The sequence below is a fragment of the Taudactylus pleione genome, unplaced genomic scaffold (assembly GCF_031769625.1).
Source record: "Taudactylus pleione unplaced genomic scaffold, aTauple2 ptg000854l, whole genome shotgun sequence".
NCBI lineage: Eukaryota > Metazoa > Chordata > Amphibia > Anura > Myobatrachidae > Taudactylus > Taudactylus pleione.
This window is the reverse complement of record NW_028285256.1, coordinates 1451041-1469202: the sequence shown is the minus strand read 5'-3', so window position 1 is coordinate 1469202 and position 18162 is coordinate 1451041. Positions and strand designations below refer to the sequence as shown.

General features: G+C 44.0%; 1 protein-coding gene across 1 annotated transcript in view; it reads left to right on the top strand.

The window, feature by feature from the left end:
• LOC148474294 (uncharacterized) overlaps positions 1-16155 on the top strand; it is a 52780-nt gene extending 36625 nt beyond the window's left edge. The window contains exons 2-6 of the mRNA XM_088458811.1: positions 3012-3164; positions 4273-4378; positions 13220-13371; positions 14976-15150; positions 15983-16155. Of these exons, the coding sequence (XP_088314937.1) occupies positions 3012-3164; positions 4273-4378; positions 13220-13371; positions 14976-15120 (556 nt within the window). The 3' untranslated portion in view covers positions 15121-15150; positions 15983-16155. The remainder of the gene's footprint in view (positions 1-3011; positions 3165-4272; positions 4379-13219; positions 13372-14975; positions 15151-15982) is intronic.
• The last annotated feature ends 2007 nt before the right edge of the window (positions 16156-18162 follow it).

The following is an 18162-nucleotide window of genomic DNA, read 5'->3' as shown; positions in this document are numbered from 1 at the left end:
CTATACACAGGTCACACTGATATCACACACCTGATACACACTGATCATCACTATACACAGGTCACACTGATATCACACACTTGATACACACTGATCATCACTATACACAGGTCACACTGATATCACACACTTGATACACACTGATCATCACTATACACAGGTCACACTGATATCACACACCTGATACACACTGATCATCACTATACACAGGTCACACTGATATCACACACCTGATATACACTGATCATCGTTATACACAGGTTGTACTGATATCACACACCTGATACACACTGATCATCACTATACACAGGTCATACTGATATCACACACCTGATACACGCTGATCATCACTATGCATGGGTCACACTGATATCACACACTTGATACACACTGATCATCGTTATACACAGGTCATACTGATATTACACACCTGATTCACACTGATCATCACTATACACAGGTCATACTGATATCACACACCTGATATACACTGATCATCGTTATACACAGGTCATACTGATATCACACACCTGATACACACTGATCATCACTATGCATGGGTCATACTCAGTGGCAGGGCCGCCATCAGGGGGGGACCGTCGGGACTACTGTCCCGGGCCCGGACACTAAGACAGAGAAGGGGGCCCGCTCCTGCCAGTTGCCGCTACAGCCAGTGTAGGTGAAAGAGTCCTACAGCCGCTGCCGCCGCTACTGCTGGTGCTAATGATGTATATGGGGCCCCAGGTGGTCCGCTGCCCAACCTGCCGCTACTGAAAGGAGCCTGCCGTGAGGGAGATCCTGGTCCTGCTGTCCGACGTCCGTCCCCTCTGCAGTGCCGAACTGCCGATGAACAATAAAGTTTATCCAGCGCGCGTGACATCATGACGTCACCGCGCGCCACTGAAGCACTAGGAGAGAAGAGCCACGGCACCTGAAGAGCAGCAGCCAGGAACACAGGAAACAAGGTAAGATTAATATGGTGGTTGAGGCAGGCAAAAGAGGGCTGCAAGGGAGTGAGAGTGAGGCAGAAGGGGGCTGGGAAGAGGAAACATCAGAGTGCAGGGCTGGATAGGTGGCTGTATATATATATTTATATATATATATATATGGCTGTTTGGAGGCCTGTCATTGGCACCTAGCAGTAGCATGGCAGACACAGAATGGATATGTAATGCCGGCTTTCGGGATGCCTCCTGTCAGAATACCGACAGTGGCATCCCGATGGTTGGTATCCTGACAGGGGTTGGGTAAGTATACTTACCCTACCCTTCCCCCCTAACCCTACCTTTTGGTAGCCTAACCCTCCCCAACCCGCACCCTAGCCCTCCCTGTTAGTGTCTAAACCTAACCCTCCACCCTTCGTGCCATAAACCTGACCCCCCCCCCAGTGGTGCCTAACCCTCCCCCCTAGGGGTGTCTAACCCCCCCAAAAAAAGCCTGACCCTAACCCCGCTATGCTCCCTAAACCTAACCCTCCCTCCCCAATCACACGGCTAAAGCTAAGGGCGCCCCGGGCTTACCTCGTTCAGGCTGGCATTCCGGCGTAGGGGTTAAGATAGGCGTCGGTATTTCGATGCCTATCTTAAGTCCCTTGTCGGGATTCAGCTGTTGGTATTGAGACCGGCGGCATCGCGGCCGCCGGTCTCATAACTCCATCCCGGCAGGCACATTTGTTGCATGGGCAGATGCAGTTGCATCTTGAAGTGCGTCTAGCTCTGCATATCGATATACAGGGCTCTAAGGAGAGGCGGGACTACCCGTACATACCATCGGCTGCAGCTCGCGCCCTTCTCTAACGTTTGGTTTCCGCACTGCCTGTTTTGTCGGTTTCATGCCCCACAATTTCTGATGGCAGCCCTGCTCAGTGGCTTCCCTACCTTTTCATGCACCCAATGCGGGTAGGTAAGCAGTGTGCAACTCCCTGATTGTCAGGGAGACTCTCTGAAATAGCAGCAATCTCCCTGACACCCTGAAGAGTCTAACAATCTCCCTAATTGCACTGTGCCCCAATTATGATGCTATATATATATATATATATATATACACACACACACACACACACACACACACACACACACAGATATATACAGTCAAATTGAATCATTAGTATAATTTCCCTGCATTTGGTTATAAGGCACAATGTTCCCTATGGCTACGAGCATTTTCTGAAAGTATCAGTGTGTTTTTTTTCATCAACAATTAGTTCTTACTAACTGCTTTGGGGCTTATTTACATTTGGATGTAAATCAGTTTTATGACACCACTCTCAGATGTAGCAGTACACGTCTACTTTACCATCACGCTTTCACAATCTCCCTGAAATGCTTGAAATGCTTTTTCAAAAGTAGGCAAGCATGAACTTCTGTCATAAAACAAACGTCTTTGTGGATTGTCTAGTAACAGCAGGCTTGCCGACTATCTGGCTGGCTCTTCCGGGGGAGGCATCCAGCTCGGCACAGCTGGGGGGGCGTATCAAAGTTTTGAGGGCGGGCCAGGGGCGTGATCTCACAATTGCGTCACTGCGGCCCCGCCCCTGGCAACATAATGCCTGTAATCTCGGCATTGTGTTGCCGGGGGCGGGGCCACGATGATGCGATATACCACGAATCGCGTCATCAGCCCCCGCCCCTGCTGCAGGTATATTTTTTTTCTTATATATCCGGCAAGCGGGAGGGAGGGTAAATTACCGGGACAAGTGCCTACTTTTCCGGGAGGTCGGGAGCGGCACCCGATTTTCGGGAGGCTCCCAGCCAAACCGGGAAAGTAGGCATGTATGAACAACAGATGACTAGTAACATTTTGTGTTTTAATGTCTTTAAATGTAAATTCATTTATTATAACAAATAGTTGACATTAGCAACCATCTGTTTTTAAAACCTCCTTTAAAAGCACATTTTTTAAAGTTTAATTTCTCATTTAGAACTTAACTCCCAATACGGAGCCTACGCGATATACCACATTCATAATGTGCTGACGACAGTGACTTACAAGAGTTTCTTCCTTATTGTTAGTCCTGTAGAAGAAGACATTGCCCCTACTCCTGGTAAAGGAGCAACCCGTGAGAAGGATAATCATGAACGCAAAGCCGAGCTGCCTCGTTCTAGAACTATGCCAAAATCATCCGGGAGGGCCACAAGGAAAGACATAGCGGAAAAGTTTGGAGGGTAAGTGTATAAAGTGGCTATTACCAGTCCATACGTGACAATACTTTAAAATTATCCTCCAGGAAATGGCCATTGTGGGGGGAGGGGACTGTGGGCCAGCAAATTATGTATTTGACAATGTACCTCCTTTGCCATGAATCAAATCACACACATACAGACTTAGGGAGTCATATTAAGTTGGATGAAATTCGCACTTAAACCAAAACCCTAAATTGTATCTAAATAAAAAGCCAATTTGCAATGGTGACTTGGCTAAATCGCAAGATCCGGTCAGCTGTTTATAGCCAGTATATGCATCCCTCATCGTCATTATCATCATCACCTGCAAATTTTGCCACAGAGTTACTATGGCAACCACAGTCACGTGACATACAATGTAGTGAGCAGAGACCCTTTGGAATACCACTATCACCTCTTAGTATAGTCAAACCTTTTTTACTCTCCTTTGCACCCAGCTGCCTTCATATATATTCATATATACTGACAGTCTGAGTGCCTGTGACTGTGAAGCAGCAAGACAATGGTTTTTTTTGTGTCTGCTCGGTGCATTGGGTCATCTTTCTCCTCCATCTACCACCTCAGCCATGACATGACATCCTGAGAGCTTTGAGTCTGTGGCAGCCATATTTGTTTACCCTCCAGAGAGTTTTTGAATAGAAAATAATGATAACTTGGAATATAGTTATGCTTATGTTCATTTTAGCCATTTTATTGGCTATCTTAAATACTTTCTATATAGGATTTCTGCTTCAACATCTGCAATTTGCCACTTATAGCATGGTTGAAAAGGATACCCCAACCTCCCGTTCTCCTTCTCCTTTCCCTCCTCCATTTTCCCCATTCTCGTTCCCCTTATCTACAAGAAGTAGAAGCATTGAAAAGTTTTAATTTTATTTTATTTACCACAATTACATTAATCGGCAATCACTGAAATGCTTTCAGTGTTAGCATGTCCTTTTATATATACTGTGTATATGTGTGTATGTGTGTATATATATATATATATATATACACAGGATATCTGTTTGTATCTGAGATGTATTTTATTATACTTGAAGACAGGTAATGTGTAGTAAGGTCAGGTGATGTACTGTGAGCTTTCTTACAGGGTGGCCACTTCTGGGATTCGTGTGCAAAGATCGACAAGCTGTGGTGCAGGTGCTGTGAAGAATATGCTGCTAGAGTGGTGCCGGGCAAAGACTCGTGGGCGCGAGGTGAGAATCTGGAACAGTATTTCATTGGGATCAATTCCACAGAGCAAGATAACTTTCTTAGGAAGAATACTGGGCTCAAATGAATTACAATCAAAATGTTGTGTGTAAAAGCCTGTATGGGATTGTAAAGCAGCTCAGTTACCTAAAGCTGGGTACACACTATACGATGTGCTACCCAGCGATGGTGTGATGTGCCGTAATGATACTTTGCTGTACACACTGCGCGATCCAGTGTACAATGGTGTAAAACATTGTAGCAGCATGACGTTATCCATTGCATGCCCTGGAGAACAGAAGATGGGACGATGCAATGAATGACTGTCACGAACAACGGATCGGGCGTACACACTGCATGATCCATACAATATATTGTTCCGATCTGTGATGGAGCAATATGTTTTACGACGGATGGTATAATGTGTACACAGGCTTACATATTGTGATCTACTGACTGACAGGCAATTGCTTCCATTGGTGTCCAGTAGTTCATGTCTGAGAGATAATTGTTACTCTCACTCCCAATCCGTACCGGCCCAACAGAGTTTATGGATCCAAAATATGAAACTTTCTCTCTGTCTCCTCTTAAGTAGCATTTGTCTCACCCATCTATCTAGCTTCAGTCATCCGAAATCTATGGTGAGACTGATCATCATCTCTCCCCGCTCCACATCCACTAGAACATTCCCTACACTGGCTCTCTATATCCTCCAAAATATGATTCAAATGACTTACAGACAAAGCCATAATACCATCGCTTCCTACATGTCAAAGCTCATTTCCAAATACTCTCCCTCACGCCCTCTTAGATCTACCTGTAACCTGACCCTAGTCTCTCACTTACACCTACAAGACTTCACAGCCTTCAAATCATTAAGCACTTTCTGTAAATCCTGTAGACTCTTCCCTTCTCCTTCCTATTCTACTGACACTGCTACACCGTCACACCCAGGAGCTGGGGGGATAGTCTAAGCATGTGTCTGCCACTGGCAGAGGACTAGTTACAATGGGGGCATACCTTGCCCTAGACCACCCTTATAGAACCCCCCCATCCTTTCATGCTTGGTGCAGTAAAGGGGGACATGGGCATAATATTATATTGCTAGATAGAGGTTACTCAATCAAGAAAGGCAGATTTCCCTGATGAATAGCCACTGTTTGATGCATGTTGTCCTTCCTCATTGGGGTGCAGGACATATCTGTTCTGACAGCTACTCAGCAGTTATTGTGGATAATTTGCATTAAATATAAAACAATTTAGTATTATTTAAAATATGTACTGTGCTGGGTAAATTGAATAAATGTAAATCAAAATAAATTATATATACACTATTTTAAATTGAAAGTGGTGGATGTATAATAAATAAGGTATTCTTGCGGTGTGATTACTACACTAAGAGGTTTGGTCCCTGCACTCTGCTTGCTTACCTGTGTGTGGTGCCTCATTGGTGGGGTCCTAGATGGGTAACATCCTTTCCACGTTCTCCATGCTGCTTCCTGCTGCTGGCCGAGCAGGCCAGTGTGGTGTCTCCAAATACTAGGAGCCGTTTAGACTTACGGAAGCCCTGTGCTTCCAAAAGACTTGAGGTTGTAAAAGAGCCTTAATTTCCTCTATTCCGGTTCATACTTGCATAATGAGATAGTCTGTCACTAAAGAAAAGAAAATATCCGATACATACAAATGCACCAACATTAAGTATTATTTATTTATTTACAGTCATTTACATGGTCGATATCGACAAAGTTACTATAGGGATGTTATAGTCGTTAATGAGTTGGTGGTGTGCTGGATGATCGATATCGATCATCCAGCACACCAGGAGGTTGCAGGACGATCAGACAACGATATAGTTATCGTTGTCTGATCGCTGCGTGTGTACGCAGCTTAACTTTTTCAATAAAAATACATGATTAAAAAAAAAGAAGGTCGAGGCGGCCTAGAACGCACCCGTGAATTCGTCCCAGAGGTCCTCAATAGGGTTAAGATCTGGACTCTCCGGCTTACTGAATTTTCTGTATACCATTCCAGCGCCGCCCTGGAAACATGACAGGTGGCATTGTTGTCCTGATAAAAACATTTGTTGTTTCCATAGAACTGCAAGTGCATGGGCCTCCCTACATGGCGTTCTTGTCAAAACCGTCACATTAGTGGCCATTTGGAACTCGTGTGTTTGCTCGGGGGTGTCCAATTACTTTTGTCTACATAGTGTGAGTGTATATATACTGTGTGTATATATATATATATATATATATATATATAATGTCAATAGGTTCGGCTCTCCCAGTATATACAATGATGATCCTGCGTGCCCTTGCAAAAATTGAATAGGGGTCATGGAAATGCCGGCAAAACACACACGGCACTGAGGACGAGACGTGCAAGCCTCGAAACGTTGAGGTAAAGCAGTCTTTTGTATCAATCTGCAGTGCCGCGTGTGTTTTGCCGGATCTGGCATTTCCTTGACCCATATATATATATATATATATATATATATATATATATACATACATACATACACAATTGTTAGGGATTGCCAGTTGCCTCACCTGTGCACGCCTTCATCGGATGCTTCTGTAATGGATTCTCTCACACTCATGTACCTACAGGCTTCAGACTTTGGGCCTGACTCAGAGTTGTACACAGCTGAGAATTTGTACGCAGTGGATGTGCGAAAATATGAAGATGTCACAGCCACCGGGATTTGTATTGAGACACAAATCCAAACAACTTTGTGCAAAGACACAGAATCTGATACAGATCAGTCGATTATTGGAGTTCTGAGTAACCCTATGCTTATTTAGAATAGCTGCTGGAACCAAGAGCCTGCAGCCATATTTACTGCTTGTGGGATTGCAGTTGCAGGCTGAAATACGCCCCAAAAAATGGTTGCGCCACTTTTGTCATTGCCAGCCACAAATGGTCCCTGTCTGTCAATCACTTTATAAAAAAGTACCCGGACGCAGGATCGGATCAGAGAAGTCGGCAGTGAGCGTTTTTAGCAAAGCAGCGGCTGTGCTACTGCGTCCATCTCTGAATCAGGCCCACAGTCAGTAACCTCTCTAATATCTGGAAGAGTATTTTAACAAATACACACTAGCACTAAAATGGTTAATTACTTGCCAATCATGCCAAAACAATCTTCTTAATGGTAATGATTTTATTAGTGCATAAGAACAGAAACGTTTTTAATTTTAACATTTAACTAGTGTTTGCCCGCAGCTTCGTTCATGTGGATGTCTGTTATTGCTCAGCGGAACTAATTTTACAAAGACAGTAGTGGCATTAATATTGTGATGATGTATATTTTATATTGTAGACATTGGTCACAAAATGTCTTTGTAAACAATATTTGCAATTTGTCCTTTAGAGATTAATACAAAAAGATGCTTGGGGCTACTAACTCGTGAGCAAGTCACTTAACCTACAGTAACACTGAAAGGTTGCAAGTAACATGATATGTAGTATTTGTCTTGGTGCGCTATCTGCTGGATTGACATGTATACCGCAACTTAAGGAGTCAAGATAAGTTGCCTGATCAGTGCTTTATAGTTGGATTTTTTTGGAAAATAGATCTTGAGATATATATATATATATATGTATTTCTATATGCATACATATATAACTGCGTTCGGGGTGTGCAATATACAGCATGTATATATTGTATACAGTATATATTTATATACTGTACATTTAGTCATTTTGGACTTGAGGAGCCCTTGCAATATTAATTAGTTCCCGCTGGAATCCATCATTACAGACGCTTCTGTATTTTTTTGACTTAATTGCTGGTAAAGGTCTTCCTCGTGGAATTTGTAATTAATTTTGATGAACATCATCTTTTCCACATTTTGGGGAAGTAATCTCCTATGCCGGTCACTGACAAGGTTCCAGGCTGCGCTGAAAACTCTTTCACAGTACACACTGGAGGGTGGGCAACTTAAGTAAAGCAAAGCCAATTTGTGTAAGGGTCTCCAAATTGTCTCTTTTTCCTGCCAGTAGTGAAAGGGACTGTCTGACATGCCTATTTGGATGCTATCCCTAAAATAATCATCCACCATTCTCTGAATGGTGACCATATAAGACAAAGTCACGGTAGACATGTATTTCATTGTAGGCAGTTCTTTCAGACCCAACCAGATGTCATTAGGTTTTGCTGACTGAGTATGGTCGCCAAAATATAGTTATCTGATTTCAAGAGATTGACGAGCCTTGGATCCCGGTGAAGCGAATGAATGGCTTGATCTACAAGTCCGACATACTTAGCGGAATCACTCCGTTTCAGCTCCTCCTTCAGTTTCTCCAGTTGCTTTTGCAAAAGTCTGATTAGGGGAATGACCTGACTTAAGCTGGCAGTGTCTGAACTAACTTCACATGTGGCAAGTTCAAAGGGTTTGAGAACCTTGCACAACATGGAAATTATTCTCCACTGCACTTGACTAAGGTGCATTCCTGCTCCTTTCCTTATGCCATAGACCATAGTGTAGCATTGGATGGCCTTTTTCTACTCTTCCATCCGCTGAAGCATATAGAGGGTAGAATTCTACCTTGTTACTACCTCTTGCTTCAACTGATGGCAGGGCAAATTCAACAGTTCTTGCTGGTTCTGCAATCTTCTACACGCAGCTGCTGAATGTTGAAAATGTCCCGAAATCTTTTGGGCCACCGAGAGCATCTCCTGCACGCTCGTCATTTTAAAAAAAATGTTGCACCACCAAATTAATTGTGCGAGCAAAACATGGGATGTGTTCGAATTCGCCCGCATGTAATGCTCATACAATATTGCTGGCATTGTCAGAAATCACAAATCCAGAGGAGAGTCCAAGTGGGGTAAGCCAATTTGCAATGATTTCCCTGAGTTTTTCTAAGAGGTTCTCAGTGGTATGCCTCTTAGTGAAACCGGTGATACACAGAGTAGCCGGCCTCTGAATGAGCTGGCATTTGTTAGATGCTGCTGCTACTGTTTGCACTGTTGGAGGCAATACACCTACACAGAGGGCTGTCACAGTCATGTAATCTTTAGTTTGCCCTGTCCCACTTGTCCACATATCTGTGGTTAAGTGGACAGTGGCATTTCGGATGACATTAATAAGGTTTTTTTTAATGTCCTTGTACAGATTGGGAATTGCTATTCTAGATAAGTGGAATCTAGAGGGGACATGGATACTGGACGCACATCTAATACCAACATAGCTGTTATGTCGTCAGTAATCCGCTGTGCAACTGAGTGTCTGCTGTCATACTTGTTCACCATTGCAAAGGATTGTTTGACAGTCAATTGTTTGGTTAAACTACTAAAAAAGCAGTCTTCTTCCTGGTCCCCTTCTGGGATGAAGATCCACTCACAGCAGCAACAGGCGTAGCACTCAAGGATCTTTCTGAAGAACCACGGATAGGAGAGGAGTCAGTTATTCTTATGAGTTTTGCAAACACTTTGGAATTTGATGAATATGCTGCAAGTGACGTAACAGGGAGGAGGTTCCTAAATGGTTAAGGTCCTTACCTCTACTCACTGTTACTTGGCAACGGTTACAAATGGCTTGGCAAAGGTTGTCCAGATTTGGGTGAAAATATTTCCACACGTGAGAAGTGGATTTTTTGGTCCTTTGCCCAGGCATGACAGCAATGGGACTTTTCCCACCATGGGCAACAACTGTTGCCTGATTTACAATTTTTAAACAAACATCCTCGGCATCAACATCCTCATCATCCTTGTTGTTATCGCCAATTACATAAATATCCTCTTCAACTTCCTGGTGCAATTCCACAGTTTTCAGAATGTTGATTTGTGCTGCTCATCCCCACATTTGCAGAGGGCACACAAATGGTGGAAGGAGGATTCTCTTCAAGTACAGTATTAGAAAGGTCAGGCTCTCACAAAGGGCACATGGCAACCGCGGACACATTTGGACTCTCCTCGGGGATCTGTGACTTTTCGGAGCACACAGTTGGTTCCGGTGTCTAACATTTCTTAACAATTAAATTTTTTTTTTATACCTCTCCTACAAGCAGAAGGGCTTAAATCATCACAACTAGAACCACCAGTGATAAATAAAGGCCAAGGCCTTATCCTTTCCTTGCCACTTCGTGTAGTGAATGGCATGTTGGCAATTTTTTGTTTCTCTAAAGCTAACTTAGCTTTAGATTTTTTTTGTCTTTAACAGGGTAAAAGTTGATTTTACATGGCCTGATTTAAGCCCTGGGCATTGGCCTTCATAGATGACGTTGACGGCCTTGCGTCATCATCATGACTGCTGCCGGCAGTTACAAGACTGGTATGTGGATCCTGCTCTCCTGTCATGTGACTGTCCTCCATACTCACTGCGGTCTTGCAGCAGTGTCACCAAGCAATTATAGTGCAGCTAAGTTGCCGCTAACGCACACAGCCACACACAAAAAAAAAATATATATATATATGTATTTAAAACTGGGTAAGAGCACCCCTGAACGAGGCAGCAGTCCCATGATAAATGACACAGGCAGCGCCCCTGCGCAGCTACGTTGTTGATAAGTGCGGCTAATGCGCACAGAAAAAAAAACACTTTTATTATTTTTTTTTACACTGGGGGAGAGCACCCCTGAATGAGGCAGCAGTCCCTTGATAAACGAGATAGGCAGCACCCCTGTGCAGCTACATTGTTGATAAGTGTGGCTAACACACACACACACACAGAAAAAAAAACACTTTTATTATTTATTTTTTTTACAATGGGGGGAGAGCACCCTTGAACGAGGCAGCAGCCCCTTGATAAACGACACAGGCAGCATGCTTGGGGCAGTTACGTTGTTACTGTGGCTAACGCGTACACACACACACACACAGTAAAAACCCCACTATTTTTATTTTTTCCACACTGGGGGTGAATAGCACCCCTGATGGACAGAGCACCCCCTGGACAACACAGCAGCACCCCTTAATGGACTGCAGTGAGAAAGGAGACACTGAAGCCCCCCTCTTCTGTCTTCAGCACAGCTCTTATAGACAACAACACAGCCCTTATGAACATAAACACAGCACTGCCCAGTCCCTATGGACAACAGCAGTTAGCCCCTATACACAGCAACAGTACAGCTGCTATGGACAACAACAGCACAGTCCCTCCCTAGCTTCCTCTTCACTCTCCACAGTCGGAATGAAAATGGCGGCGAGAGCGGGAACCTCTATAGGATCCAAAACCCCACGAGAATCCGACAGTGGGAGGATGACGTTTTGCCTCGCTTTGAGATCCAAGTCAGACGGGAAACCCGAGCCGGACTTGAATCTCGCCCCGGATCTGCAAATTCGGGTGGGTTCGGTTCTCTGAGAACCGAACCCGCTCATCTCTAATACAAATAAGACACATTTGAAGGTAAAAAGTCGCACGAAAGACGCTTGGTGCTACCGTGTCACACGGATCTCTCGCGTTATGTGTGGCACGACTTGTAGGAGGAAAGATATGTGGACACATCTGTACATACGATGTTTCTGGTTTTGTGTGTGTGAGATGCTCTCAGGGCTGCCTCTAAGCACTGGACGGCAAGTAAGTCATTAGCATATTTTCACAATTGTGATCCGTGAGAGTTTGCAGCTGAGATGGAATTTGCGTCCACATCTGAATAAGTCCCAATGTCCCCAGTAGGTGTATGGATGACAGAAGAGTACAGATTACGAGAAGGATTGGACATATGTGCAAATTCTAGGAATTCTTCTTGTTCCATCAGACTGAAGGGACCTCACATATTTGAGGCCATAACTTGCAAAAGACACTTGAGGCCTGATTCAGAGTTGTGCGCAAACCCGATGGTTTACATACAACTCCAATGGTTGCCGATCAGCCCATACACAGGATCTGTACTGCACATGTGCCAATCTATGAATGCGACGACAGTCGCAGTGCCCCCTAAGCTGCAGCCTTTTGACGTTCTCAGACACAGCAGTGGATCACAGAAGCCGGCAGGAGGCGTCTATTTACACAAGACGCCTCCTGCGACATTGGTATCATTTTAGAATGTCCAGAATGTCAACATACAACATACAACATGTCAACGTTGTCGACGCTAACATAACGTTGATATTGTCAGAATGTTGATATAGTGATTTTCAGTTTTGGGTTAGGCTTACATTGAAAATCCTATTGTTGACATTGTAAATGTGAACATTAAGTCAGTGTTGGCATTCGGATCAGGTCAACATTCTGAATGTCGACTAAATATACTCAACCTAATGTGGCCTTCACAGGACACAGTTTTTCACAGGACACTGACACCACAGTCTGTGCAGAGTCCTATGCAGTAAGCTACACATGCAATCCTCTGTGTTGGAGTAAGAATGCTGCGTCTTCAGTGATCTTTTAAGGTCAGGTCAATCAGCACATTAACAAAACCAGCAATGGTTGGCGGACAGGGTAATAGTATACACACGTGTTACTCCTGCACATACCTGGAGCAAATGCTAGTGTTGTACAGGTGGACGCATGCCGAAGCTGCGCCTGACTGACCACATACATGTGAATTCACATTTTCTTGCATGTGTATTTTCCAGTGTAAGTTTAGGGTACAAATACATCCAACTCTCTATGATCCCCCATATTACTCAGTTTACATCTTTAAGTTTCCCTGTTTCTTTGGCTCAATTTCTTAGCTCTAGTCTATATGGAAAGTGGGTTCTGTACTTCGTTTTCCCTTGTAGCTGAAAGCACACAATTACATAACCGTACTCAAACACAGAAGAGATATTGTCATATATGTATATTCTAATAAGATCTATAATGTTAACATTATTCTGAAAACAACACGTAACTACCGAGATAACAACTTACTTACCATAGTTACAATCTGACTTTCTTTCTTCTATCTTTGGCTTTTAGGGGGTAGACATCCAGAATTTTTCGAGCAGTTGGAGTAGCGGCCTTGCATTCTGTGCTCTCATTCTGGCCTTCTTCCCGGATGCGTTTGACTACGACTCTCTTGATCCCAAGAACAGAAGACAGAACTTTCAGCTGGCATTCAGTACAGCAGAGTGAGGAACACAGTTTGGAAAAGAGTGGTAGGGGTAGCATGGTGGGGGACATAAATGAGAGGAGATAATTGGGCAGAGGCAATTGAGACTAATGTGGCCCAAATGGGATGAGATCCAGGTTTTTGGCTTTATCCCCAAATAGCCAAATCTTTGTCCAACTTGGCCACACACATAGAGGGCAAGTTGGACAGAACTGTATATTCAGTGGTCAGAAAGAATCCCATTACTACAATTGTACAATGATCAGTGGTCAGTGGAGAGCCATAAATATATTGATTCTTTAACATGTACACAGTACACACATAGCGATTTTGTGTGGTGCCATCATTAGACGGCTGAACTAATGGAACCCCTTGGGATTGCTGTTGCTTGGTCCAATCTGGCCTAATTGAATACTGTATAGAGCAGACAATTCAGAGATCAGACCAAACAACTGAATACCAACATGTATGACCCCTTTACAAAGAAACTACTTTTTTTATGATATCAACATAAAGTCCCCATCTTCATTATCTCTTATTTCTCTTTCTAATCCTACCTATTACTGAGCTGATGAATAGACCCCTTATACTCATGCTACTAACATAACACTACAGTATATAGATCTGTCTACCTTATCTCTTTTAATATATATTTTTCCTTTGTTGTTTGTGCTCTAGCTTTTTTCTATCTGCTCATTGTGTTCCCTGCATTACAGCAATATACGTCTGCTTTATTAAATAATAAATATGTACAGTATGCAAGGACACATATACCAGCCCTTCATGGTATAGAAGTGCATATTCAAACATCATCAACACCACATTACATCCACAGATGCACGGGTGCCAGGAGCACACACATATTTGTGTTAAATTCTTTGCATTAAGGACTTACTTAGACTCAAACACGGACAAATACATATGGAAAAACATATATACAGTAGAATAAACTTTCCTATTATATCTGTGGGCCTGATGCAGAGATGGAGGGATGTGCAGAGACGCACACAAGCGGCTGTGAAATTCCGTCCATCTCAGATGCAAATGCGTCGGACACCTTCTTGCTGCATTTGCGATCCCAGTACTACAACTCGCATCGCAGGCTGGGATCATCATCGCGACCGATGGTTGCTCCTTTGGTTATGGTCTTTAACCGGGTACTGATCACTTAAGATGCCAGGAATCTGTGCCTGGTCTTGTCCCTCCCGGATAACGGTGACCAGACACGCCCCTGCTCCACACCTAAAAACAACACAGCATGTCAACCATGCTGCGGCTTTGGGGGAGTCAGCGAGTGAGATCGCAGGAAACGTCATCAGATTAACGTACATCTCTGAATCAGGCATCCATGTGTACAAATTTTCAGTGTTACTATATAGATCACTGATCATACTCTGCTTCAGACCAACTTGTACAGCTCTGAGGTGTATCCATGGTCTAAGCTGCAAAGTGTTTTTCATATAGGATTAACTGTATTATACATACAACTTTCCAATTATATTGTTTCTATTGTCCTGAGATTGGCTTCCTGTCTTCTTATACTATTGATCACACACTACCAGACACTCCCCCATGATCCTACTAATAGCCTCCTCTGTAATACTTACTGTACCTCCTCTCCAGGAAGTTTGCAGACTGCCCCCCTCTCCTGGATGTGGTGGACATGGTGCGTATGAAGGTCCCCGACTCTAAATGCGTTTACACCTATGTGCAAGAACTATACCGCAGTTTGGTCGCTAAGGGGCTGGTGAAAACCAAGAAGGCATGAGCTTACCAAAGATGTACGATTAAAGGCAAAGTAAGAGATAATTATCCCTTATACTATATATTAATAATCTAAATGTAACACATGCTCCAAATATAACCAAACTATTCATATTGCTGGTGATTTATACAAATGACAATAAAACAATGACATACAAATAAGTTTTTTCCCAGCAGAATGCTAGCTAGGCCTGGAACCCGGGAAAATAGCCTGGCATTAGTGCAGACAGCGTCCATGGTAGTTTTAAAAGAAGTAGGGGTTACTTTTTTGCTGACGTCTGAGTGACATGTAGGCTCTGCTCTCTAATATGTCATATTGGCAAGTGTCTTGAAGATGAACTTGGTGATGACACCATCCATGGAGGACAGCTGCAATGGGCAGGTCCAGTCAACAAACCAAATCAACAAAGCAACTTTATATCAGTTTACTGCCCAACAGAGATCAGTGACAGCTTATTGTGAAGTGGGAAATAAAGGTTAGGCTGCTGAGGAAGTAACATTCATAGATGGGAACTGGGAGATAAGATCAAAGACTATATATGAACCAATGTGGCTGTATACATATACATAGACACTGTCATTTGAGATGTCCTGGTGACTTGTGCAAATAGTCCCTGGGGGGACCCACTTCATTTCTGTACAGTGCCAGGCACACAGCATTACAGGGGTTCTAGGGGTGATTTGGTAATCAGACAACAAGGGGGAGCAGGGCCAGTAGGTGCGGATCTGGATCTTCTATGTATACGCTGCACATACTGCCCTGCCCCCCTATTACATAGTAGACTATCTCCATTATCCATCTTTGTGCCATGATCCTTCTCCATCAGCCATGATTTATGTGACATAAGCCTCTTTTTTTTGCACAGGTTTCATAAACAGGGAGCTTGATACAAACGGTCTCTTCAAAGTAGCAGAAACAGTTTGCCAAGATATCAAGCGGACACCTCTCTGTTCTTGGAGAAGAACACAGAGAAACAAGCACATGTGCAGTAGAAAAGTGTTTGTTATGTCAAAGAAAATAGTTTTATTTTTAAATAAAAATGGGTTATGGTTAAAGCAGTGTGGAGTGTGGGCCACATGGAACATGGCTGTGTACTATTACCCTAATTCTTGCTCCGTGACCCTCTTGAGTGGGTGGAACATATAGCCTAGAGCAGTGGTTCCCAAACTGTGCGCCGTGGCACCCGGGGTTCCTCAGGACACTTGCAGGGGTGTCTTAGGTTGTTGGTCCAGCACCAAATCAAATTCTTTATCGTCAATGTAATGCAAATATGTGGACAAACAGAAGCGCAAACCCGTCCACCACCACATAACTGACCCTAAGGATGACAGGTCAGCACAATTTACTTCACTTTACTATTTTACTAGATATTTTCAGAATTTCTCAATAACAAACTTTTGGCTCAAGGATGCCATGAAAACAATGCTAATACATTAGGGTGCCATGATTCAAAAGAATTTGGGAACCTCTGGCTTATAGCTTGGAAGGAAATGAGACTGAATATCACCCAGCACAGAAGCCACTTCTGCCCGGCATATCCTGAGCTACCAATACCTAACATTTATCATTCCACATAAACTACATTCACCAACCCAAGTCCTATTTGACAGTTTACCATGGAAAATGGCACCGGATTACCATTTTATGATGTTTCAAATTACCATGTAGTTCCAGTGTCATGCCAGTCATACACATTGTTTTTTTTATTTTGCGAGGGACTTTACAGTATTACCTCACTCATTCTCGACGTCCACAAACACAGTTCTGCCATAGCAATTACACATGCGCTGATGGTCTAATATAGTGGTTCTCAAACACAGTCTCAGGACCCCAAACAGGTCACATTTCCAGGGCATCTAGCAGGTGCACAGGTGTACTCATTATTCACTGACACATTTTAAACATCCACATGTGGAGCTAAGTATTTCACATGTGATTCTGTGAGGAGACCTTGCACATTGCACATTTTGGGGTACTGAGGACAGAGGGCCTGATTCAGAGCCGTACGCTCTGACCAGAGCGCTCGCTCTGAATCAGGGCCCTCCTCCATTAAAAAGGAGCATCCTCCTGGACGCTTGTATAGCTGTGGGTGACCACCCACAGCTATAGCAAGCGTCCATGATGATGGTCGCGATGGTCTTGACCATCGCGAACATCGGACTTGCGAAGGAGACCCTGCGGTAGGGTCTCCCTGTCACAAGCCCTGGAGTGATTTTGGCTCTATCAGAGCCAAAATCACTCCCACTGACATCACTAGTGATGTCAGTGGGGCCGGCTACAGACGGTAGGCGTTCCCATGGGAACGCCTCCGTCTGGCAGGCACACCCCCGGCACGTCCACCAAAGGGGGCGTGCTGTCAATCAACATCGACAGCACGCCCCCTTTGGTGCGAGACCCGGAGTGACAGCTTGGCTGTCGCAGTCCGGGTCTCGCGCATGCGCACGACGGAGCTCCCTCCGTCGTGCGCATGCGCAGTGGGGAACATCGACCCACTTGCGAGCGTACTGCCGCTTGCGAGTCGGTCTGAATGACCCTCAGAGTTTGAGAACCTGTGGCCTAATAAAATTATGGCGTTTATCTCCATCCAAACGCTCACTTTATCTCTGTGTCCTCTTAAAATGACATTATTATTGAACATTCAGTTTCAGCTTTATAGAAGACTTGGTTACCTAATGAGGAATATATAAATCAGCCTGTTACAAATGAGTAATCAATTGAGGTGTGGAAGTGGGAAGGGAATAAAAGAAAACATGGCTACAGCAGAACAGGGGGAGGATTGATGAGTAAGGAGGACCGCAATGTCCGTAGCAAGAGATCAGCATGAAAGTCTACAGTACTTGTCGGATATATTTATCAGTGAAACATATTTTTTTTTATTTAGCAGTGATGCCTGGTTCTTCCTAGTTATGAGTAAATGAGGCTATCAGTGAAGTTTGAGAACCTCTGTGAATACTGGGCCTGATTCAGACCCGCTCGCAAGCGTGTTGATGGCCGGGCAGAGCGCACTGCACGTGCGCGAGCCCTGCAGCGAGCAAGAAATCACTC